This window comes from Xyrauchen texanus, chromosome 6, assembly GCF_025860055.1.
Source record: "Xyrauchen texanus isolate HMW12.3.18 chromosome 6, RBS_HiC_50CHRs, whole genome shotgun sequence".
NCBI classification, from domain to species: Eukaryota; Metazoa; Chordata; class Actinopteri; order Cypriniformes; family Catostomidae; genus Xyrauchen; species Xyrauchen texanus.
This window is the reverse complement of record NC_068281.1, coordinates 6,733,090-6,759,388: the sequence shown is the minus strand read 5'-3', so window position 1 is coordinate 6,759,388 and position 26,299 is coordinate 6,733,090. Positions and strand designations below refer to the sequence as shown.

At 37.9% G+C, this 26,299-nt stretch overlaps 1 protein-coding gene across 1 annotated transcript in view; it reads right to left on the bottom strand.

Moving 5' to 3' along the window:
• LOC127645600 (glypican-5-like) overlaps nt 1-21,735 on the bottom strand; it is a 223,718-nt gene extending 201,983 nt beyond the window's left edge. The window contains exons 1-2 of the mRNA XM_052129262.1: nt 21,418-21,735; nt 8,287-8,448 (exon numbers count right to left, since the gene is read on the bottom strand). Of these exons, the coding sequence (XP_051985222.1) occupies nt 8,287-8,448; nt 21,418-21,574 (319 nt within the window). The 5' untranslated portion in view covers nt 21,575-21,735. The remainder of the gene's footprint in view (nt 1-8,286; nt 8,449-21,417) is intronic.
• Nucleotides 21,736-26,299: the final 4,564 nt, after the last annotated feature.

Below are 26,299 nucleotides of genomic sequence, written 5' to 3'. Positions count from 1 at the left end.
AAACTGTCTCTGTATGTCTGCATACTTTTTAGGAGACACATGTCGTGGTCCAGGGCCAGTGAAGGAAGTAACATGGCAAGCTCAATTAGTCAATGGATAAATCTACTCTCCAAAAAGGCCAAATGATCAGTGGGAGGAGGACATGGTCGCAGAGGCGGGCTCCTCTGAGACTTTGAAAAACATGCGATCACATACGAAGACTAGGGAAAGATAGAATGAAGGCCAGACAGAAATCTAAAAGGCAGAAGAAGAGAGAAAGGGTTCGCCAACAGCACAAATATATATAAAAAATCTATAAATGTAAAAAAATTATCAAATTAAAACATCACCAACATCTCTCGAACCACTGCCTCGTCATTATTTTCTTCTGTGATTTCTCCCGTTGTGCGCAAATCAGTGCAATTATGGGTGCGAGCTCGTCTTTCATGTTGTTTGTTGGCTTATCACAAATAAACTCTCCCGTTGCTATGTGTGTGGGTTTGTGAAGGAATTTCGAGGTTTCATTGGGGCACAAATGGTCCTGTGTCGTGTTTTTGCACTTGACGTTAGTGCACTTAACTCGTATCTTAGTTTCCACATCTGTCTTTGGCGTGCACCACTGCTCTGCAGTGATTTAAACTGAACTCAGAATCGATTCTGATTCTTTTGACATCGATTCAGAATCATTTGAGTATGAATCGCGATGCAGTGGTGAAAATATTTTTTCCAACAGTTCTACAAAATCTTTTATTTATTTAAAAATTTGAAGAACAATACATTATTATCTGTATTTTGATAGTCTTGACAAAATCAAAAAGTTTGGTTCCCATACTAAAAACTAACTATGTGCTATTTAAAAATTATTATCTGCCTAAAAAAGGACCCGAACAAAATAGGAGGGTTAAACTCGCAACATGTCCCCAATCTCTTTATCCTGTAAAGTCAAATCAAGTCTTTTTACAATACTTTCAAAGCAGATTTACAGAAAATGATGCTTTAACAGAAAATGAGGCTTATCCATTATCAGACTCTTCCTTGAGCTTAGACAAGCACAGATAGACACCCCCTAAAGCTCTAATTATATTAACTTTATTAATATACAACAAAAATGTACTCTCTCTCACACTGAAGCTGGATTATTAGAATCAACTCTGTCTACTGAACTATCTTTAGACAAGAACCCGCACAAATGTGAAGAGCACACAGCGACAGACAGACAGACAACCCAAACAAACACACACACAGCTATGTTCTTATAATAATTATGGCAAACCTCAGTGTGTCGTTCTAATTAATTTTAAGATAAGGTCTATAATCGGATATGATGAACGTTCACCACAGGGTAAATATTAATCCGTGTTGGAGACAGCAAAACAGACGCAGCCTTTCCACAGTCTCATGTATTGTTTAGAGAAACACAAATTCTCACAATCATTACCAATATGTTAAGGTATGTGTGCCATTTACACACACACACACACACACACACACACACACACACACACACACACGTTGTGTTTCCATGTTTTATGGGGACTTTCCATAGACATAATGGTTTTTATACTGTACAAACTTTATATTCTATCCCCTAAACCTAACACAACCCCTAAACCTAACCCTCACAGAAAACTTTCTGCATTTTTACATTTTCAAAAAACATAATTTAGTATGATTTATAAGCTGTTTTCCTCATGGGGACCGACAAAATGTCCCCACAAGGTCAAAAATTTCGGGTTTTACTATCCTTATGGGGACATTTGGTCCCCACAAAGTGATAAATACACGCTCACACACACACACACACACACACACACACACACACACACACACACACACACACACACACACACACACACACACAGAGAATCAGCCGTAAAAGGCCACGAGCTCTGTTGTTTGAACATTCCGTATTTCTCCATGTGACCTGCTGATGGTAAACCATTCTCTGCATATCTCCATATCTGAGAGACAAACTTTAGGAACAGAGATGATTTTAAGACCCCATGAAATTATAACTTAAAATATAACTTGGATGTTCTGTGGCTTTTAGTCAATTTCTGGGTGTTTTATCAACTTCAGGCAATTTGAAATGTACAACTGTCCCACAGTTGTGGCTTCATTTACACCAACCAAACAATATTGTGCCTAATAAAGTTTTTTAAGTTAGTGTACTTGATAACCAAGTCAACAGAAGTGTCAGTCAAGCGCTTGCTTGAGATGAAATATGAGACAACACATGTTTGAAGAAAACAAAGACAATTCAAAGTAAATTTCACTCTTGAGCAGAATATATTTATTGGACATGATTTCCAATTAATCTGTAATTAAATAAATTATGCAAAAAGCGTGAAAATTGTATTACTTAGCAAGACAAAGGAGTCAGATATTGTATAATAAAAACAAACATACAAAAAAATATCCACCAAGGAATTATATTACAATACCAAATTTGAGATGTGGTGGAACTGACACTATAATGACAGAAATCTCCTGTGGTACATGTACATCTACTTTTGGACAAATTGGAAGAAAAAAAATAGAGAGAGAGTAAAAAAAAATGGGCAGTTTCTCCCATTCTTCTTTGTAGGACCTCTCAAGCTCCATCAGGTTGGATGTGGAGCATACCGACGCAGTCATTTTCAGATCTCTCCAGATTTGTTCAATCGGGTTCAAGTCTGGGCTTTGACTGGGGCACACAAGGACATTCACTGAGTTGTCCTGTAGCCACTCCTTTGTTATCTTGGCTGTGTGCTTAGGGTCGTTGTCCTGTTGGAAGATGAACCTTCACCCCAGTCTGAGGTCCAGAGCACTCTGGAGCAGGTTTTCATCAAGGATGTCTCTGTACATTGCTGCATTAATCTTTCCCTCGATCCTGACTAGTCTCCCAGTTCCTGCCGCTTAAAAACATCTCCACAGTATGATGCTGCCACCACCATGCTTCACTGTAGGGATGGTATTGGCCAGGTGATGAGTGGTGCCTGGTTTCCTCCAGACATGACGCTTGCCATTCAGGCCAAAGAGTTCAATCTCTGTTTCATCAGACCAGAGAATTTTGTACTCCTCATGGTCTTAAGAGTCCTTCAGGTGTCTTTTGGCAAAGTCCAGGCGGGCTGTCATGTGCACTTTACTGAGGAGTGGCTTCCGTCTGGCCACTCTACCATACAGGCCTGATTAGTGGAGTGCTACAGAGATGGTTGTTCTTCTGGAAGTTTCTCCTCACTCCACAGAGAAATGCTGGAGCTCTGTCAGAGTGACCTTCGGGTTCTTGGTGCGATTTGCTCAATTTGGCCAGACGGCCAGCTCTAGGAAGAGTCCTGGTGGTTCCAAACTTCTTCCATTTATGGATGATGGAGGCCACTGTGCTCATTGGGACCTTCAATGCTGCAGAAATGTTTATGTAACCTTCCCCAGATCTGTGCCTCGATACAATCCTGTCTCGGAGGTCTACAGACAATTCCTTGGATTTCATGGCTTGGTTTGTGCTCTGACATGCACTAACTGTGGGACCTTTTATAGACAGGTGTGTGCCTTTCCAAATCATGTCCAATCAACTGAATATACCACAGGTGGACTTCAATCATTTACATTTATGCATTTGGCAGACGCTTTTATCCAAAGCAACTTACAGAGCACTTGTTACAGGGACAATCCCCCCTGAGCAACCTGGAGTTAAGTGTCTTGCTCAAGGACACAATGGTGGTGGCTGTGGGGATCGAAACGACAACCTTCTGCTTAACGGTTTAGTGCTTTAGCCCACTATGCCACCACCTCTCCAATCAAGTTGTAGAAACATCTCAAGGATGATCAGTGGAAACAGGATGCACCTAAGCTCAATTTTCAGTGTCATGGCAAAGGTTGTGAATACTTATCTACATGTGTTTTTTTTTTTTTCATTTTTTATTTTTAATACATTTGCAAAGATTTCAAACAAACTTATTTCACATTGTCATTATGGGGTATTGTTTGTAACAGTTTGAGGAAAATAATACATTTAATCAATTTTGGAATAAGTCTGTAACATAACAAAATGTGGAAAAAGTGAAGCGCTGTGAATACTTTCTGGATGCACCGTGTATATGTATATGTATGTATATATATATATATATATGACCCACCCAAACTCCAAGTTTTTTTAAATAGGAAATATGTCAAAAAAAGGAAATAAAATTGTGCTAGTCAACAGTTTCATTGGGTTTTCAAATGTTTTACAGAACGTAGTGCCCAAAGAAAACTCATTTTGGTGTGAACAGATAATGAGAGAAAGACAAAGAGTTGACTGAACAACAGAAATGGAGGCTATATTTGAGGTTTGCACCCACTTTTGCACACATAGAAAGAGAAAATTAATATGTAAGAGGATGTGAATGAGTTTGTCCAGTTCTGTTGGGGTTACTGCTGCTGCTGACCATGTTAAAACATCAGAGTATCGTGCCTGTGGGCTTGATTTAGTGTATGAGAGAGCCCATTCATTCACACCAAGGCTTGATACACATGAATGGACTGACAGTAGACCTTAATAACAACCGATGGTCTCTGCCAAAACACACACAAGGCTGCATATGACTGAGATTCTTTAAAGCCCTACTGACGATTATGGTTTGGCCACTGGGTTAGACACACTTGTGAGCATGGGCAAGTATTCTGGATCCCCCTTCCAATGAATTAAAGCAGTAAAAGCTAACCAAACCTCATTAAACTTTGCCTAGACTTCAAATAACAGGAGCTAACATAATGTACCTTACAGTAATTAAGCTTAAACACTTCTGAATGTTTGCAGCTCTATCATACTTTCCGAAAAGACACATCTGAAGCTTTAATCAAGACGATGAGATGTGGTTTCCTGTTCACATACGACCAAAGCCAAAGATGAAACTCAATAGCATCTCCACCAATAAAAAAGCTGCCAAATCACAGAAAATAAAATGCCACATGCCCTCACCACCAATCATACGCAGCCAAACCACACAGAACAAACCTACATTGCTGTCTCTGCCAATTAAATGAGCCAAACCGTAGGTCTTGAGACAGGCATACAGAGGAAGCCGATCCATTAGTATGCAGATCTGTTGGATAAATAATCTGAACAGTTGGTGTAAAAGGATTATTAAACACTCAGTATCTCATGTGATAAGTATCTCATTACCTATTAAAATATTTCAGGTGATTTAACTGGGTCAAAAGAAAAGGAATCAATCCACCAAACCGAAGTCCACATATTAATTTGTCATCCACCCATCCAGTAATCTTTCTACAGTTCATGCATTAATTTATACATTCAGCGATTATTAAATTCCTCTATCCACCTATTTCTACCTGTCAATCAACTGCTGCACTATTACAAGAGTTTTAATATAAGCGAGTTATGTATGGCTTTAAAAGGAAATGACCATCCAATCTAAAAATGTTAAAAAGCGTATATGTGTATGTGCAAGACTTGCAAGAAATTTTAGCAAGCATGACTTCAATGTAAAGTGACACTGCTGAAGATCATTTAAAACAAGTACTACACTAAAATAACATCAAATTCTGCTCTAAATGTCATGCTTGCTCTTAGATTAAATGCAACTATAATAGGCAGAACCTGTGAGGTGATTTATTTCACACTTTATTTATGTTCTTAGCAAAGCTAGCTGCATGAAGTGTTAATTCCAATAACGTGGAGTCTCATCTGTTATCACATGTTAATACATAACATTCTGTTATGAGCCGTTTAGTTCATTATTTTTTATATATTAAAAGTTTCAGTTCGAAAGAAATGCTGCTGGGAGCTCCCTCCACTTTATAAAAAAAATTATAATAATAATGTTGAGATGTTGTTTTCCAGTAATTTTCAAAAGATAATATTGAAAAGTTCAGTTTTGCAGCATTTAATTTAAAACATATTCATTGGCATTTAAAGGATGTTTTGTGTTGGAGTCTGTGTAAGTGTAAATCTTTTTTACTGTAAATGTATATCGGCCCCAAACAGGGGTGGGCAATATGACTAAAATCGTATATTACGATATGAGTAAATTTATATCACGATAACGATATATATCACAATATAGTAAAAGTTTTCAGGAAAATAAACAAAAATTGGCTTATATATAAAATAACTCTATTGTAATGCCTATTTTTGGAACTCCAGTCAGTTAATTAAATACTTTCTAAATTAAGAATACTGATGGACAACATTTGGAATTATCTGTCAGTTTAAAAAAAAATCTGTAAGGATCATTTTGTGTTAACGCAATCCCTGCCTTATGCCGTCTCAAACTCGTATGACTTCGTTTTGCAGAACAAAAACGAAGACATTTTATTGGGCATATTAGGTGTTTTGGTTCATACAATGCAAGTCAATGGCGGATAACACTTCCAAGCTCCAAAAAGAATATAAATACTGAATAAAGGTAATTCATAAAAACTCCAGAGGTTTAATCCATGTCTTCTGAAGCAATCTGCTTTTTTGTTTTTTTTTAATAAGAACAGACCAAAATGTAACTCCTTATCTTTATAAATCATGAAATCTGCAGTCGCCCTGTGATGGACTGGCGACCTGTCCAGGGTGTCCCCCGCCTTTCGCCCAATGTTAGCTGGGATAGGCTCCAGCCCCTCGCGACCCTGTACACAGGATAAGCGGTTGATGGATGGATGGATGGATGGAAATCTGCAGTCTAAAAGGCACAATCATGATTTGAAGCTCAAATATAATGGAATATAATCTTTATTTTTCCCTGTATAGGAAATTGGTTTTGCAGTATCCCTTTGGCAATTGAATGAATGAATGAATGAATGCTGCACACAGCACTAAAAAAACAAAACAATGGAACACACATTATACATTTAATATAATTGTGCCTTTATGTCCATGAGATTGGAAGTGTTGGACCCAACTGACTTGCATTGTATGGGTATATTCACATCATATCTTCATCAAAATATTTGCGTTTGTGCCCCACAGAAGAAATAAATGGCATAAGGGTTAGTAAATGATGAGAGAATTAGCTCACCAATCGACCAGTAAAATCAATTAGTCAATTAGTCCAATTGACTAGTTTAGACTCTGTAGGCTGATACATTTTCTGCCATGCCACGGAGCGCAACTCGCAAATTTTCCATTAAATTCAACCCAAATTATTATCAAAGCACCTAGTTTATTGTGGTGTTTTTTACTGTGGTGGGGTGGCTGTGGCTCAGTTGGTAGAGCGGGTCGGCCACTAATTGCAGGATTGGTGGTTCGAATCCCCGCCCACACGATTCCACATGCCAAAGTGTCCTTGGGCAAGACACTGAACCCCAAGTTGCTCCCAATGGCAGGCTAGCACCTTGCATGGCAGCTCTGCCGCCATTGGTGTATGAATGTGTGTGTGAATGTGTCACAGTGTAAAGCGCTTTGAATACCGTTAAGGTTAAAAAGGCGCTATATAAGTGCAGACCATTTACCATTTATTTACTTTAGCGTTCTTCATTCTTGAAGAGGGGTAAAACCTTGGTAACTTTTGCGTGTACCATCAGCAACCGGAACCGCATCAATGTGCCCCGTGTTTGATACCTGTGCAGTGTCCTAGACACGATGTGTGCACTTCTCATCCAGTGTGCAACCGCCTTCAGTCTCCTTTTTTGTTTAGTTCATGATAGTTTTTGTACATTGAAAAGTTACTGATATTTTTGGTGCACATGCTTACGGATGTCTTTGGCTGTTGTGTTGCATTTTACACTGTTTTTATCAGCGCCTTGTACCATCAGCTTTGTGTTTTAACTGAAGTTAAAAACTTGAATGAAAAAGATTTACATTATGTCTCAATACCCTACGTTCTGTTCTATTCCGCTATGCTCCGTCCAAACTGTTTTTGAACACAAGAGTGTGTCCTTTGTGAACAACCTATAAGAAAAACGCATCTGATGTCTGTGGCAGGGCGGAGGGTGGGGCCGGGTTGTGATTATACACACCCGGTCCCTTAGCAGGCTAATTAAGCCTCCGAGAGGGATAAATGCCGATGGCAGACAGTGGTGCGAGGAGAGAGAGATAGTTTACGGACATGTCCGTCATGTGTGTGTTTTGTCTTTTAAGTTTATCATTAAAAATATTATTTATATTGCCAAGCCGGTTCTCGCCGCCTCCTTCCCATTGAACTCTCTTTACAATGTCTTATGATGCTAAATCAGTCTATTTATAAAAATCTTCAACACCAACTAAATGTCTAGTCCCACATATTGTCCACCACCTAGTTAGTTATACAGTACAAATATGTAGAGTTGCACATTCCTACTATTCAAACATGCATCCATCAATCCATCAATCAATCATTCCTCTACCCATCCATTTACCCTGGAAGGCTGTGGCATGTTTAGAAATAAGATATTTCAGCTCAAAGCTGTATGATCTGATGTTCTGGGTGGTGTCTCTCAGGACCGCTGCTTTGTAGCTCTCCTCCATTTTTCGTGTACAGCATGATGGCCCAGTGTATTTACATACCGACAGGTCCACATCTGATAGGGAGAAAGAAAGAGAAACACATAGCATTCATTAGCCACTTTGTATCCCATCAATATGGTTATATATAGTCTAATTCTACAGACCATCTTGAGATACAGCCGTGGACAAAAGTATTGGCAGTGACATAAATTGTGTTTTGCAAAGTTTGCTGCTTCAGTATTTGTAGATTATTTTTTCACATGTTTCTATGGTATATTGAAAAACAATGATAAGCATTTCATAAGTTTTAAAGGATTTATTGGCTAAAACATTCAATATATGCAAAGAGTCAATATTTAAAGTGTTGACCCTTGTTCTTTATAATCTCTGCAATTCACTCTGGCATGTAATAAATCAGCTTCTGGGCCAAATCCTAACTGATGGCAATCCATTCTTGCCTTATTAGTGCTCGGAGTTGATCACAATTTGTGGGCTTCTGCTTATCCACTCGGCTTTTGAGGATTGACCACAGGTTCTCTTTAGGATTAAGATCCGGGGAGTTGCCTGGCCACAGATTCAAAATTTAGATGTAATGATCTCCGAGCCACTTCATTATCACTCTTGCCTTGTGTCATGGAGCTCCATCATGCTGTAAAATACACGGATCATCACCAAATTGCTCCTGGGTCACTGGGAGAAGTTGCTCTTACAGGACATTTTGATACCATTCTTTATTCATGCCAGTGTTTTTGGGCAGAATTGTGCGAAAGCCCACTCTCTTGGATGAAAAGCAACCCCACACATGGATGGTCTCAGGATGCTTCACTGTTGGCACGACACAGGACTCATGGTAGCGTTCACCTTTTCTTCTACGAACTTTTGATTTTCCAGATGTCACAAACAGTCGGAAGGGGCCTTCATCAGAGAAAATAACTTTGCACCAGTCTTCTGTGGTCCAATCATTGTACTTCCTGCAGAATTTCAGTCTGTCCTTGATGTTTTTCTTGGAAAGAAGTGTCTGCCCTTCTTGACACCAGGCCATTGTCCAAAAGTATTCGCCTCAATGTGAGTGCAGATGAACTCACACCAACCTGCTGCCAATATTGAGCAAGCTCTGCACTGGTGGTGACACGATTCCGTAGCTCCTTAGGAGGAGACTGTCCTGGCGCTTGCTGGACACTCTGGGATGTCCTGAAGCCTTCTTCACTGCAGTTGAACCTCTCTCCTTGAAGTTCTTGATGATCTGGTAAATGGTTCTTTCAGGTGCAATATTCTTTACAGCAATTTCCTTGCATGTGAGGCCATTTTGATGCAAAGCGATGATGGCTACATGTCTTTCTTTAGAGGTAACCATTGCTAACAAGAACACAATGATTGGAAGCACTTCTTCCTTCCTTTTATAGCAATCAGTCTGCTCTTATAATCCAATCAGAATGAGAAGAGTGATTTCAGCTGACTAGTACTCGTAACACTTTCCCAGGTGCTGCTGATATGATTAGTGAAATTATGTTAGATGGTCATTTTGTGCCAGGGCCAAAAAAAACAGTGAAATTTGGGTTTTTGCAATATATTTTATTTTTTTTTACTTTTTGAAATTATTTAAAATTCATCTGATCATTCTGCACAATAATCTAGAAATAATGTGAATAAACACCACAACAACTGAAGCAAAAAACTTTGCAAAACACAAAATGTATGTCACTGCCAATACTTTTGGCCACGGATGTACATTAACACTAACCTAACCACAAACACAGACCATGCACCAGCAACACAAATAAGACAAACACACCCCCACATGTGATTATGCCACCATTTATAGTGGTTGCAGTGTTGAGTGTGCTCACGCACTGAATTGCCTCTTGAAATTAAGGTATCTGGCCGGTGAGAGAATGTTACAATGAAACCTGACATTCAGAAAGCATTCTCTTTTACTAGCTCTTCATGTCTGCAATTTAATTTGCAGAATGCATCAGCAATACACGCAAAGGGTCAAGTCAGTTAAAGCAACATTGTACCCTTCATTCCCACTAGTTCAAGAACATCACCATAGCCTTCTTCATCCTTGATGAAGGGAACGAGTTTTCAAACCCAGTTTGCTCTCAGAATATGGGTACAAAATGAACTTGTGTCACACCAAGTTCAGGAAAATGTTTAAGAGTGTTCGGTGTTATCACTAGGGGTTTAATTGGGATTATGGAGGATCTGACCTGATGCCTTGGGCAAAATAAGATTTTTTAGAAACTCACTCATTAAATAATGCAACCATTATGTTAATATTGTGAATAATTATAAACTTATAAGAGAGTTAAAAACTTGAGAGGTAAGAGAGAGAGGGAGAAAGAGAGATACTGCACACAGAGACAGACATAGAAGGAGAGTGAGATATACAGACTGGGCCATCTGCCCATGATGACTGACTTTTGGCCTGTGAGGAAGCTTCATTACACTTCCATGCTGTACAGACGTCCTCATTGCACTGTGTTGGCACTACTGTGACTCATGGGACATTAATTAAGAACTATCTGAGATAGGGTTTCACTAGTTGTACGGGCAGGCAGACCTTTACCAGACCAGGAACCAATTCAGGTCATCAAATACGGGAGAAAACCACAAGCACCTGCTCTCCAGGACAGCATGAATAACACTGGTCCAGTTTTAAAGATACACATACAGGTACGCGTGACGTGTCACAAGACAAATGCTGACAATGACATGTGACAGACTGCTATAGTGATGACAGATACACAGAACACACTAACCTTTCAGTCAATTAAATAAACAATTGTTGTATGTTCTTCAACTTTTACTAAAATGTCACTTTTAGCACTGTGAACTTGTTAAAACATTTTTCACACAGTCACTAGTTTATTTAATTAGTCTATTAAAAATGTCCAAATGTATATGTACACACACACACACACACACACACACACACACTATAGGATATTCATGTCATGTTTTCGATTATTTTCTGGAAGTCGAGAAAATTCCCACAACATTGTCATTTCCACATCTCAAATTATGCATTGAGTGGAAATGACAGTCATGGAAAATAAATGTTTTTGAAATAAAACTTCTTTAACTTGCTTTAAGGCTAATTTCATATCTAACATTTGATGTATTCTATATACACAAAATTAAATAACATTTTCACACTTTTAAATAAATTGTCAAAATCACAGCTTGACTAGAAATGATGATAATATTTTCTGCGCACAAGTGATATTTATTTTTAATCAAACATTACATGTCTCATAACTTTTGAAAAGAAAAACTTGATTAGGGGCAGAATTGTTTGGTGTGGCGGGACAGAATGTTTATTTCACACTTTGCTGAGATCAGTGTGAGGTTGCTGAGGTTTTAAAGATATAATAATTTGGGTTTTATAATGAATTTTTAGGGATACATATTAAAATATTTGTCTGGGAAAAGGGAAAAGTTAAAGGCATTTGATAAGAGAAAAAAAACAACTGATGAGGGCCTGGTAAATGTTCTGAAGTCTGTATTAATGTGAGCTTCATACAAAAACATACAAGTTGAAATCTGTTAGTTTTAATAAAAATCCACCCCTGGGACATGAAATTGCAAGATGAAGAAAAGTCAGCACATAAGCATTGCTAAAAAATATTGCTCAACTATTATCTTTGGAAAATAACATTTCTGCCAAAGAACGGGTTTACTGACTTTTCAGGAGGAATTCCAATAATGGCTTTGAATTGGCTGGAAAAAATGTGATTGTACATTACCTTTATTTAAATAGCAAGAGTGAGCGATAGAGATGGAAAGAGAGAGAAAGCTCTAATTAGTAGTTGAATCCTCCCTCATAAACTTAAAATGGATGGCATTCATAGTTTCCAAAATACCATGGTTATAACCAGTTATTACAGACAGATTTGGGAACTCCTTCAAACACTACAAGGAGATTTCAGAAGCTTTCTGCCAACTTGTTTACATTTCTTATTTTCAAGTGGTGACAAATACTTATTACTGTAATAACAATAACTGTAGTAACTGCCATAACTATGGTATTTTTGTGGACACTATGGTTATGGTTAACTATTGTACATTTTTGTATGGGATAACATGAGTCCAAATTTTCTGAAGAGTATCAGGGTGTCTAGACAATGCAAAAATGTCTTTTGATTAAGGCTTGGAGAGAGACAGATGCTAGAGACGACATAATGAATTCAAACCCTAGCAAGTAAATAAGGACCCCAGCAGGTGTCTGTGGTTCTGCCCGAGTAAACACTTTCTTAGTCCTTCTCCATTCTGGGGTTCAAACATAGCCAGCCTGATCCCACACTCAGGTGATGAATACCATTCACTTGATTTATCAGATTAAGTCTTTATTCTGTTCTTATTGACAACATCACAAAAACCACTGGTGACCCCAGGGTCAAAGTCGAAATTCCCCCAAAAGGTCAAGCAGAACGAGGAATGCTTACCAGCGCAAAAACCAAAACATCTCTCTTGAAATAGATCATCAACGAGGAGGAATGAAAATGTTATGGTTTATTTACATTGAGACTTAAGCAATTTCCTGATGTTTTCACCTTGAAATTGCAGAAGCAACTTTATAGGAAAGGAAAGTCATTAAAAAGAAGATGGCAGTATAACTGATGCAGCCTCTCTGGCTCCCTCGAGGTTCTTCACAGGAAGCTCTCTCTGCTTTGAAGTGCATGCGTACGCTGAAAACAGCAGGATATTTACCCACATTATGTGCTGTTTTTGGGAGGGACCGTGTGTTGAAAGAGAACATCTCTCAGAATGCCTGGGCAGCACACCTGCATTTCTCAAAGCAACAAGCGTGCAGCTCCAGTGTTGGGTTTGGTGGAGCGCTGGCTGGCATTTGCACCCACAGTAAGAGAGTTAAAAGCTGATGCCAAGGAAAAGCAGCAGAAGAATTGGCTGAAATTAGATTCAGCCTTCCAATTAGTTTGGAACTTCAAAGGGTTTTATAGACGCTCCTAGAAAAATCCAAGCTAAGTTAAAGTGAAAACTATGGTCAGGCCAGACAAGAGCTTCGAAAAGAGCTATAGACATAAGTGCTCAAGGCCCAGAGAACTCATTCACAGATATCAGGCCATCAAGTGTGCGTACAGACACACCCACACACACACACATCTAAACAAAACTAACTTAAGAGTAAACATGCATGCAAACCTCAAATATACACTGGTTCCAAGTTTATAAATCCTGGCTTAGAGCCACACAATTGGGCCAAGGAATATGCTACCTGGCCTTAGCAAGTCAAGATTTAGTGCAGCTTTATTCTCACCTTGACCCAGCCATTAAAACATACCAGAAATTCTTGTATTTGGATCCAACGATACAGCAACCACAACCACATGCTCCAAAAGTCTATGAATATCTTTAAATGTTTCTCTTGGGCCCAAAGAAACAAATCCTTTGAGTATTAAAGACCTAATTCAATGTTAAAATTAAAAATACTACCTTACATAGTGGGCTAAAGAACATAACTGGTAATCAGAAGGTTGCTGGTTCGATCCCCACAGCCACGACTATTGTGTCCTTGAGCAAGACACTTAACTCCAGGTTGTTCCGGGGGGATTGTCCCTGTAATAAGGGCACTGTAAGTCACTTTGGATAAAAGCGTCTGCCAAATGCATAAATGTAAATGTAATTAGGCTACTAATACTATGCATTACTAATGCTTTCGTGCGAGACGGAACGGCATGCGGGAAAAATATATATACTTTATATACCCCAGCCTTTAACGAAGCGTTTGACGCATGGAAGGGGGCCTACGGAAAAACAGTGGAACGTTTATTCTCTGTGACTATGTGCTGCATGGACCAATATCTCTGTTGCACACCATCTACATGTTTACAAACTTTGACAGAGAATAGCGTTATAGTTGCCCCACACATACATTCAGGGGTTCCGAGACTTCAGACCAGGTAAACCTTTGCACTAAATGGATAGTTCACCCAAAAATTTAAATTCTCTGACAATTTACTCATCCTCATGCGATCCCAGATGTGTTTGACTTTCTTCTGCAGAACACAAATTATGATGTTTAGAAGAATATCTCAGCTCTGTAGGTCTATAAGTGAATGGGTGCCAACATTTTGACGATCCAAAAAGCAAATAAAGGCATCAGAAAGGTAATCCATACAACTACAGTGTTTTAATCTTTATCTTAAGAAGTGATATGAGTGAGAAACAGATATTAAGTCCTTTTTTATTTGAAATTCTTATCCCTGCCCAGTAGGTGGCGATACGCATGAAGAATGTGAATAACAAAAAAACACAACAAGAAGAATGTAAAATCTGTTTCTCACTCACACCTATCATCTGAAGATACAGATTTAACCACTGAGTCTTATGGATTACCTTTCTGCTGACTTATGTGATTTTTAAAGCTTCAAAATATTGGCACCAATTAACTTGCATTGTATGGACCAAAAGAGCTGAGAAAATCTTCTAAAAAAAATCTTAATTTGAGTCATCAGATGAAAGAAAGTCACACACGTCTGGGATGGCATAAGGTTAAGTAAATTATGAGAGAATTTTCATTTTTGGGTGAACTTTTCCTTTAATTCCCTGTACTAGTCCCAAAACCATTCCGAGCAAGTATTCTATATTACATAGTTACGCTATTCCAACATTCAACAAAAGCTACTGTAAAAAATTTACCGAATAACATCTAGCTCATGGGAACACAAATCTCACTTATGGTAACTAAAAAGAAAACCATTGTCATAACATAAAACAACATTATTATATAACATATTGTAGCTATAACCCCCAATTACTTTTAAATGTTCATTAATAACATAATCAAAGAGTCCTCAAAACCTGTACAGACCTATCTAATTAATTATGCAAACACAACAGCCAACAGCAAATTTAATTAAATAAGTCATAGATGGGGCCTGGGTAGCTCAGTGTGTTTTGGCACTGACTACCAACCCATGGAGTCATGAGTTCAAATCCAAGGTGTGCTGAGTGACTCCAGCCAGGTCACATGGGGTAACCTCCTCATGGTCGCGATTAGTGGTTCTCGCTCTCAATGTGGTGCGTGGATTGCAGAGAGTAGCATGAGCTTACACATGCGGAGTCTCTGCAGTGTCATGCACAACGAGCCACGTGATAAGATGCGTGAATTGACTGTCTCAGAAGCGGAGGTAACAGAGACATGTCCTCCACCACCAAGATTGAGATGAGTAACCGCGCACCACAAGGACCTACTAAGTAGTGGGAAATGGGCATTCCAAATTGAGAGAACAGGGGATAAAAAAAAGAAGTAATAGAAAATCATTCCTTATTTTAAAGAATCATGGAGATGTAATAGTGTGGTTTATTTGCACATGCTGTCTGCATTGTTTTACAGGATGATACACAAAATAATTATGCAAATTAGGTAATGTTGCAAATATGCACAAACAAATCGTGCAGAATGCAATTTTGCATGGCACAATTCTTTATCTTGTGGGTCAATTATATGTGCTTTGTTGTGGAGGAAGCAGCAGACTATTGCAATCTTGCATACTTTACTGGGACTAAATCACTCCACTACTGTGATGCAGGCAACGGAATTGGCTCTTTAAAATGCTGAAAGTGTGCTTGACTGCTTTTAGTGTCTGTTATATGCCTGGTTATAATGGTCTTCTCGCTCATTTGAATGCCATTTGATAAATTACTGTAGCCATGATCAACAGTGTACATCAGTCAAATTTCATTCACTGCTTGTTTTAAAGGTAAATAATAATAATAAATATATAATAAATAGTTTACACAAAAAAAGTCAGTGTCCTGAAATCTCCTTTTACCAATATGTTGTTCTGGCCCTTAAAAAACGAATGGAATTAATATTCAACACTGCCCTGTTTGAAAGAAAACCTAGGTTTCAGATGTGTAGCTTCAGGGAGCTGCTTTACTTGGCATCTGATCTGAGGATGGACCTCAAATCCTGTCAGCACTTCTGAAGACGAGTCAACCCTGATTTTCAACCCATTGCAACTTTCTGCAGGGCCTCCTCATGGAGCAGCAAACCGCTTGCAGAGTTCTGTCCTAGAGAACTAGGTGAAGAGGGGTTTAGAAGCAAGACAAGAGGGGTCTTACAGGACATCTAAAAAAATATATATATATAATGATCGACAGACAGGCAGACAGACAGAGAGAAAGAAAGAAAGAAAGAAAGAAAGAAAGAAAGAAAGAAAGAAAGAGAAAGAAAGAAAGAAAGAAAGAACAAACAGAATGATTGAGTAATAGAACAATAGATAGAACAACAGAATGATACAACACTTGAGCGACAGAATGACAGACAGAAAGATACAAGGATAAAGCGATAGAATAGATAGTATGATTGACAGAAAGAAATATCAGAGATTGACAGACATCACATAATAGAACGATAAACGGACAGAAAGAAAGGTACAACGGACGGACATTCCCAATCTACTAGTCACATATAATGAGGTCTTGAGTTTCTGCCTGTCGATGAAAGTGGCTGGAAACATTCCAACGTGTCTGCGATTCCAGACTCAAAGCCTCTTGTTGTCTATGACAGCTATGTTGTACACACGGGGACCTCTGGGCTTCTGTCTCACTTCTTGCAGCCTGTCAGCTGTCACTAAAGGAGGAGACTGCCACGAATGCAGTGAACGCATGAACGCACGATCTGTCCTGCAGATGCACTGCCACTTGCTGTGACAGATAAACAGACTCTGTAACTGTTGATCTGAGAACAGTTCTGTGTTCTCGGTTTTTGGCTCAGGATAGTGCTTATGATGATAATGGACTCATCCTGGAGCTGTGTGAGCATTTTTTCTTAAACCTGGCACAGTCAGGCATTGCAGCAGGGACCAGAAGGTATGCTATGTGCTTGCGATGGGCTTGCGGGTGTGTTAACTAATTGGCCTACTTGGGCCAAAGTCTAGTGTTCAAGTCAGGCAAGTAAAGCTACCATGCAGCTATTTTTTTTAATCGCTGCAAGTACCATAAAAATACAGCTCATATCTACTTGAATGTGGAAAGACCAAAATCTCCAAAATGGTTGATAAAGATTACAATGAAATTACACATTTCAAATCAGCAGTAAAATCTGACAACACTGGTATACTAAATTGCACTTCTTTAACTAAGATTGTGCGGGGGTTAAGACAAAATGGTCAAGACACTCTAAACAACCTAATTTAAAGCAAAAGGACCAGGGGTCAGAAAGGCCTCTCTACCCGACCTTCTGATCTTCCACACAGAGTTAAAGCAGACTTTCCTTGAAAAGTCTCCAAAAGAACCTCAGATTTGCACGACTCAAATACTAAGACATTTCATCTTAATCCAGGAACATTTTCGATTTCGAATTTGATTGGCGCAGGACATCTTTGGGGATGCGGCCAATTTCAGTTCAAATATTTCCAAAAAGGAAGAACATGCTCTCTTCATCAACTCTTCCTCTCTTCTGCCAGCACGTGCTTCGTCTGGACTCGACGTCCCGAGAAAGCTCATCACTCTCTACGGTTCACACACCCATGAGAAGGCCTTGCTTCAAAGCTAACCTCATCATTCATACATACAGAGGGCGAAAACATCAACGGAACGAACTTTGACCAAGCGCCAAGAACCAAGCAACACAAAGAACGCAAGGAAACACCACAAAGACACGCAAGTACATCTCCAATATTGAGCTCAAAGTGCTGGTGTATTAATTAAATAATTTGGGTAATCCGATAGCAAATTGATGTAGACTCAAAGAAGGATAAATGGTTCTTAAGGTATTGTCAACAGACTCCAGAAAGTTCGTTTTCACTGTACTGATCATTTATTTCACATTCTGTCACTCATTTCACCAACCTGTCTTATGTATATATGTGTTAGATTAGATTTATGTTTAGAATAGCAATAAAGTTTGTCTGTATTCAAAGATGATTGACTGTGGTATATTTTGATAAATAATCTCATCCCTGGTTCTAAAAGATTTAGCTTCAAAGCTGTACCTAAATACGTGTGATATTATTTTCAGTAAGCCATGAGAATAATATCACTCCAATAAATTAATTATTCATAATCCACTAATTAAAGCTAATTCCTTACAGTAGAAATTGTGAGCGGATACAACGTTTCGTTGTATTACAATTTTAATGGTGGAGAATCTATTAAGACAAATAATCTAGTTATTTGTCATTTATCTAATTTATAATGGTTTTCGAACGCAACTAATTCCATTATAATTTTCATTACCTAATAATGTACAATAAGGACAGTTTAATTTAGTTCATAGCTCACATATTTCGAGACTCTAAATTACCTTCTAAATTCATCAGTACCAAATATCCTTACGTAAAATGGTGAGAATGAGGGCACTTTAAAGTTCTCTTCTAAATGTTGCATACCAAATATCCTACAGGTGATATTTCCTTTTCTACAGTGTTCCAATTTCACCCATTAAATTGAATATAAGAGGTCCATCTCTGACTTATCAGTCTCTGCTTGGGCTGTTATACCAGTTAAGTTGTTGAAGGTTTGGTCAGGAAGGTGCTATCTTTTTTAAATACAAATAGCTGTGCATTGAAACATTTTCACACATCTATGACAAATCTCCATTCTGCAAATATACGCGTGCTTTTATCACTTCTAAGCTTCATCTGAAACTTTTAATGTTTCTAGATTCTGCTCATAGAAGAAACTTGTTTGGAAATGAGAAAATTCCAGTCTCTCCATTGAAAGCGTTCTAAAACCTGTTTAATCCACTTTTTCTAACTTTAAACTTTTATTATGCTGACCACAAAAAGGAAATAGGAGAGTATTATGATCATAGAAGAAAGGCAAAACCACACTAACCTGAGATATATTGTAATTATGGTTTTGCTGCGGCATGGTCTGGCATTATCTTGGCTCCCAGAGGGACGGTTTCTGTGGTATGTCTACAAATCAGCATTCAGACAAATAAACGGGAGAAACCATAGCAGAGGACACAGGACCCATACTGATTCAAAACTCTTACACATTCTCTAAATTCTTATGCATAAATAAATCATAAGAACTGAGCACTGTGATTTCTAAAAAAGGTTACAGCACGATCATGGTTAAACCAGAAAAAGATAAACCTGTGCCTCTCAGGCATCGAGGAGTGTGGAGTGTTCAAGAAAGAGAATCAGAGAAAAAAAAAAAAGCACTTGTGTCATCATGACAACTTTTCAACCCATTACAGCAAATCTGGCCTTTCCCATGTGTTGCTCTCTAAGACTCGAAGACTGTTGAAGTGTACAGATGTGCCTGCTACTCAACCAGAAATATGGCTCTCGGACAAAGAAAAGGTGTTTCACTACTCGCCTTGACTGAAAGTAAATTATGTTGTAGTAAACTAGAGAAAGGTATATTCCACGTTCAGTAAAGTTATGCACAATTGACCACATTTATGGCATAATGTTGATTACCACAAAAATAAATTTCAGGCTAGATCAGGTTTGGTTCAGGGGTGTTTGAATAGAGTTGGAACTAAACTATTCCGGAAAAGAGTAAATTTCGAGGAACTGGATTGAGCACCCTTTTCATAGGAAAACTGGATCTGGCTGCACATCCATACACCGTGAGAACTCTGGCCCGGTGTATTTGTAACCGGTGAGCTCAGCCGGTGTCATTCCAGACAGAACACTCCTGTTTGCTGAGTCATGTGTCCAAGCAGCTGGCTGAATGTATCTGTCAACACTGATTCCATTAACCTGACATGATCCTTGTCTGAAATTTACCAAGACATATTATCTACAGTTGAGTCGAGAGCCTCAAAGCAGACATGGGCACTACCTTAAATTTTCTGGGAAAAAAAAGACCAGAGATCTATTGACATTAATTAAAATAAGGTAAATAACATCATCTTTCTCTGCCAGAAGAAACCGGTTAAAGGAATAGCTCACCCAAAAGTTAAGATTCATTCCTCTTTTACTCACCCTCATGTTGTTCCAAACCTACTTGTGACTTAGTTTCTTCTATGGAACTCAAATGTAAAATGTTGGTCTAAGCCACATTCACTTTAAACTGTACGGAATTTAAAATAATGCAATAAAAGTAAAGGTGACTGTGACTAACATCTTCGCATTCCACAGAAGAACTAAAGTCATACAGGTTTGGAACAACATGAGCATAAACAAATGATGACAGATTTTTTATTTTTGGGTGTGAAATATCCCTTTAAATTTTAGCAATAAATGGTAGGCTGATGACTATTTATTTTGACCATTTTTAAGGGACAAGTGATGCACAATATTGCCTATTATTTCCCTTGATACGGTTTCTAAAGATTTTCTTGTGAATTTGAAACACTCAACCTCTATTAGGCCTAAATGTTTATTTATTTATTTATTTAGTTTCTCCCCAATTTGGAATGCCCAATTCCCAATGCGCTCTAAATCCTCATGGTGGAGTAGTGACTCTGGGTACCGGAGGACGAATCTCAGTTGCCTCCACATCTGAGACTGTCATTCTGTGCATTTTAATCACATACCTTGTTGAGCACATTAATGCCCTGCAGAGACATAGAGCGTGTGAAGGCTTCACGCTATTCTCTGCCGCATCCATGCACAACTCACCAGGCGCCCCACTAAGAGTGAGAACCACACATTATAGCCACCACAAGGAGATTACCTCATGTGACTCTACCCTTCTTAGCAACCTGGACAATTTGGTTGCTTAGGAGACCTGGCTGGAGTCACTCAGGCCACCCTAGAAATAAACTGGCCACTCCAGGGGTGGTAGTCAGTATTGATACTTGCCTGAGCTACACAGGCCCTCAGGTCTAGCTTTAATTTTATAAGTTAATATTTAATATTAGGCTATACTTCAATAATGAAAAGTGTTAAGCAAGAAATTAAGTAAGCTGAAAGCTTCCTACACTGTTTGAGGCAGAGTAACGATGATGTTCTGATGGAAACTATGGTTACACTTGAACATTTCGAAGCAAGGACGACAAAAAGCCATGCATTACAATGTTCGCCACAGTTAAAAAACGACACACTGTCGTAATAGCCCTCTTCGAGTTTTTCCATATATGAGCAACTGACCGTGTCGTTTGGACTTACCTGTGGCAGGTGTTTCCGGCACCCATTTAAGCGGGCCGATCTGACGCACCTGGAACGCCGTTTTCACCTCGCGACAGCTGTGAGCACGCGCAGCGGACAGCACCGCGAGCTCCACCGCGAGCACAGTAATAATCCAGTTCACATTCACGCGTGACATGATATATGATAAAAGATCGTTTGCAAAATATGTATCGCCCGAGCTAGGGGGCAAAAAGTGGACCAAGTCGCTTCTACTGGACTTTCACATGCTGCACCGGCTGTAAACACGCTGCTGCATCCCGTTGACTGTCACTAAATTCATTCAGCATGTGGGATCATTCAGAAATCTCTCTCTCTCTCTCTCTCTCTCACACACACACACACACACTCTCACTCACACACAAACACTCTCTCTCTCTCTCTCTCTCTCTCACTCACACACTCACTCACTCACTCACTCACTCTGAGATTGACTCTGCAGTTCATGTAAATTCTAAGTTGCTTGCTTGCAACATTGTTGTTATTGCCAAATAGAAATGTGATGCAGATGTAACATGTTTACCAGACAAACAAAAATAAATGTCTACTTTGGTATGTAATTGGCAGACTATTTTCAAAATGAATTTGTTTTATTTTGTGGCACATTGACCCATGGAAATAATGTGATTTATGGACATATCAAAGTTCTAATATCTAGCACCATCATATATGTGTGCTTATTAGCCTAATCCTATGTTTGTTTGTTTGTTTGTTTTGGACATAGTAGTACTATTGTAGCCCTATACATGCTCTCCCTATACCTAATGTATACTGTGTATCTCTAATTAAATCTGTGTACTTCAGGGTAAACAAATAGAGGTGGAACTAATATACACAGATACAATTCAATAAAAAAGGTGCATTAAAATATGGGGAATGCAAGTGGAAATAAGATAATTCTAGATCAAATGTTGGATTGTATCAATGGTGCATAAAGTAATCAAATAAAAACAAACAATAAATACGATTTACAAATCAAATAAAAAAAAAAATGAATAAACCCATATCAGATTGAAGTGGGATAACCAGATACCCATATTTTACTGTAAGTACAAAAAAAGGAAAGTCATCTGAAGATGTGTAGGGCAGGTACAATGGGGCTAAAGGCACCCCTTAAGGAAATTTAGCTTTTTTCTGGATACAAAATGTACCAAGGTCAAATTGTTTTATTTATTTTTATTGAATATTGATGGAGCAACATAATTTATGTGAAAATAACTAATTACAGATGGTTGTTTCAATTAGAATTCAGTAAAAAAAAAATATATACAAAAAAAAGGTTGTGAGGGAGCCTTTTACCCCACACTTGGGGTAAGTGATATTGTGTAGATACTGAGGCAATAGTTATAGGGATCAATTAGTCATATAATGCAAATAAGTTTGAGGCAGCAAGGTGTTGTCAGGTGCAAGTGACAAATGAAGATAAAGCTTAAATAACTACTTCAGAAAAAAGTCAAACAATTTCCTGTTAATTTCAAACACATTTGGCATTTTATTACAGTTCAAGTATTCTATACACAAACTAATCTCTATTATGTTTGGATGAGTCAATGTGAGCCCACTTTCTCATATAAGATCTATTCCCCAAACTTAAGAAAAACAATGTGTTTATTAATAAGAGCCTTTAGTCCCTACAACAGGGGTGCTTTTCACCCCAAATACTATCCTTACACTTGTTGGACAGTTATTGAAAAATGTTTGATTGAATGACCTTAAACACCACTGAAAATGATAAATTAGTATTTTGTCTGAAAGGGATTTTCATTAACCACATACATTTGCAACTTTTAAAAATAAATAAATAAATAATCAAATTGCCTCAAAATCAACCTATAGACAACACTCACAAAAATCTCATGGAACAGGAAAATGTTCCAGTGTATATATATAGTGACAAACAGGTGTTTGGGAAACTGTTGTGGTAGTTTTTGTTGCTATTTAGTGTTTTGGGAGTAAGTAAAATCAAAGCAGCCTTTTACTCCGTTGTGCCCTATAGTTCGTACTGTTGATACTGTTGTAATAGAAGATTCAGAAAAGTTACCACAAGTGTTTAAGTAAATTGCTGAACTGTCAAATGTACAACCTGTCCCGTGAGAGGATCGAATTTACGACCTTCAGATTATGAGACTGACGCACGCGCTAAAGTAGCTGATGTCGAAGAGGGCGGGAGCATTTGTATGATGCTTCTGATTGGCTGATGAACACTGCTAATTATATGTCGGCAATTGTCATTGGTTGTTAATGTTTCCGAAAAGCTTACAACCCATGTTTTTTGTTGTTTTTTGTTTTTTGTAATGAGTTGTCTCCCTCTGGTGGACTGCCAGTTTGCTCAATCCAACTCGAGTCAAGTGATTTCAACGAATGTACTTATAAAGTTATCTAATATAAGGTTATGTATCAAATGCACAACAATAGAGCATGCAGCATTTGTATCTATACAAGCTCCATAACATCACTCAATTAAGTTTTCAACTTTTCAAGGGGAACAGTTGCCCTAATATATTTTCATTTTCATTTACATACTATTTATACATTTTAATATGTATATATACATATTTATAATTGCTCATTTCACATTTTATTTCTAAGAGCTGTTTGTACAACAAATCTTGTAGTCTTACACGTTCAAACTAGATTTAACAAGAAAGGACTCAAAATAATTCATACTGCTCAGAAGTTATATGGTCACTAACATTTCAGCATATTATATGTCCTTATTATTATGTTTTATATACTCCAGCCCTTGACCCTCCCTTCCCCACAGCCCAGTAGGTGAAGATGGTCACATCTGGCTTCATTAGAGATTTTTGTGGCCAAATACAATCCCTGATCCCTGAATTTATTCTGAGGATAGAAACACAGGGACATAATGTTAATTATAAACATTAATGTTAAGATCTCTGTTAGCCTATACTGTAATGACAGCTTATTGTTGAGTATGCCTTTATGTGTGTAAGTTTATTTTATTGTTTTATCACATCGACATGTATCTGTATGTGTGTTGTTGTCTGACTAATGCCTTACAAACAGTTTGTTGGAAACATTTGCCTCACACTGAACAGGAAGGGCCATTTGAAGAGCAAAAGCAGTTAAAAACACTTTTACACAGAATGTCCTCATCATCATACCAGTGCTTGTCTCTGGCTGAATCCAAGATCCTTGAGGCACAAAAAAGTTCCAACATTTTTATTTTTTTAAAAGAGTATAAATATTTGTAAGTAAATCATATGCTGTGACATTATATTAAAGTTAGTGAATTTACAGAATACTACTTTTCTTATTGCGCTTAAAATCACTAATTATTTATTTTTAAGTCACAGAAATGTGTAAAGACATCAATATATCTAAAATGTTACCTGTAAGATATCAAATACAGGCTGAGAACACTAATGGTAAATCACACTCACAAGTCTCTCTTATTCTGTTTTGCACTTTACTGTATTGTACTCTATTGTTGCAGTCACTTACACTGCATGTTTCACATATTCTGTACATTGTATTGTACATTTACATGTTGTGAGGTGTTGTTTTTGTGTTTTATATAGCACCACATTGTGTATTAGTAATGAGAGCATTTCCCAACGACTCTTCCTAAATTGTATTTCTTCATGAATGCAGTCATCTGCATTATTGTCTTATTTTTCACTTCATTGTTTTTCAATTTTTTTATTATTTTTTTGCTAGAAATTACACAGTGCTTAATTTCATGATTTAATCCTCTCCCTGGCAACAGGTCAAGTGAATGTAAGAAAATTTTGTCCCACATGAGGATCAAGCTCTGCTGGAATCTGATGTACATTGATTGCAGACCAAGACCTGACACATTTGACTCATACTGCATGTCCTTCTGAAAACGACATGTTACTGTGTCCGTTCATTATTTAGTTTTTTAATAGCAGTGTGTTCAAAATAATAAACAAAGCTCTGCATTATTTTCCAACAGTTCAAAAATGATGACAGACCACAGGTGAGATGCATGTTTATAGTTTAATATTTAATTGATTACATTTAATATTTAAATATTTAAATTAATGTACAATTTCAGTGTTTCAGTGAGGATGAAAAAGGCACATAAAAAAACTGCATCATGCTTTGCACTGTCCTGACTTGCAGTCTACACGCTGGGAAGAGAGAGATCGTTTGTAACCTTTCTTCTTCTTCTTCTCCATCGGATACTTGTAAGGCTTTAACTTAATTTTGCATAAACTAGCTGCTTTGGTACCGAGCTGTGGAGAACAATGATGCAGTGTTTGTATACAGAATGTGTATGTGCCTTTATGTATTTTAGTTTTATTATTATTATTATTATTATTATTATTTATATATTTATTGCTACTGGCCAGCTACAAATCATCATTACCAAAAATAAATGCATGTTAGCTGTGACCACACATTCAGTATCCTACCTGTTCAAAGTGTTTTTCTCTGTAGCGAATAAAAGTGGCTAGATGCTCACAGTTGTTCTTCAGCAGATCCCATAACCCACAATTTTTGTGTAATTTCGCTATGTCTTCTATCATTTCTTCTTTACTTCTAACTTTCAGTTCATTGTCCAGGTAGTTGAACATCTTGTGCTCACCTGAGACATCGCTCAGTTTATCAAATATACAGTCAGATACCTTAGGATAGACATAACCTAGCAGAGAATAAACAGTATGATTAAGCACAGTTTATTCTATAAGTAAAACCATGTCCAATTAAATAAACAGGAGGACATTTTGGCACATAGCTTTATTTATTAATTTATTTTACATTGACTGCATTATTCCTCATAAAGGTTACAACGGGATAAAGGCTCCCCAGGTTAAAAGTCTTATTTTGATTTTATTTTCACCCAAAACACTAAACAGCAACACAGACTACA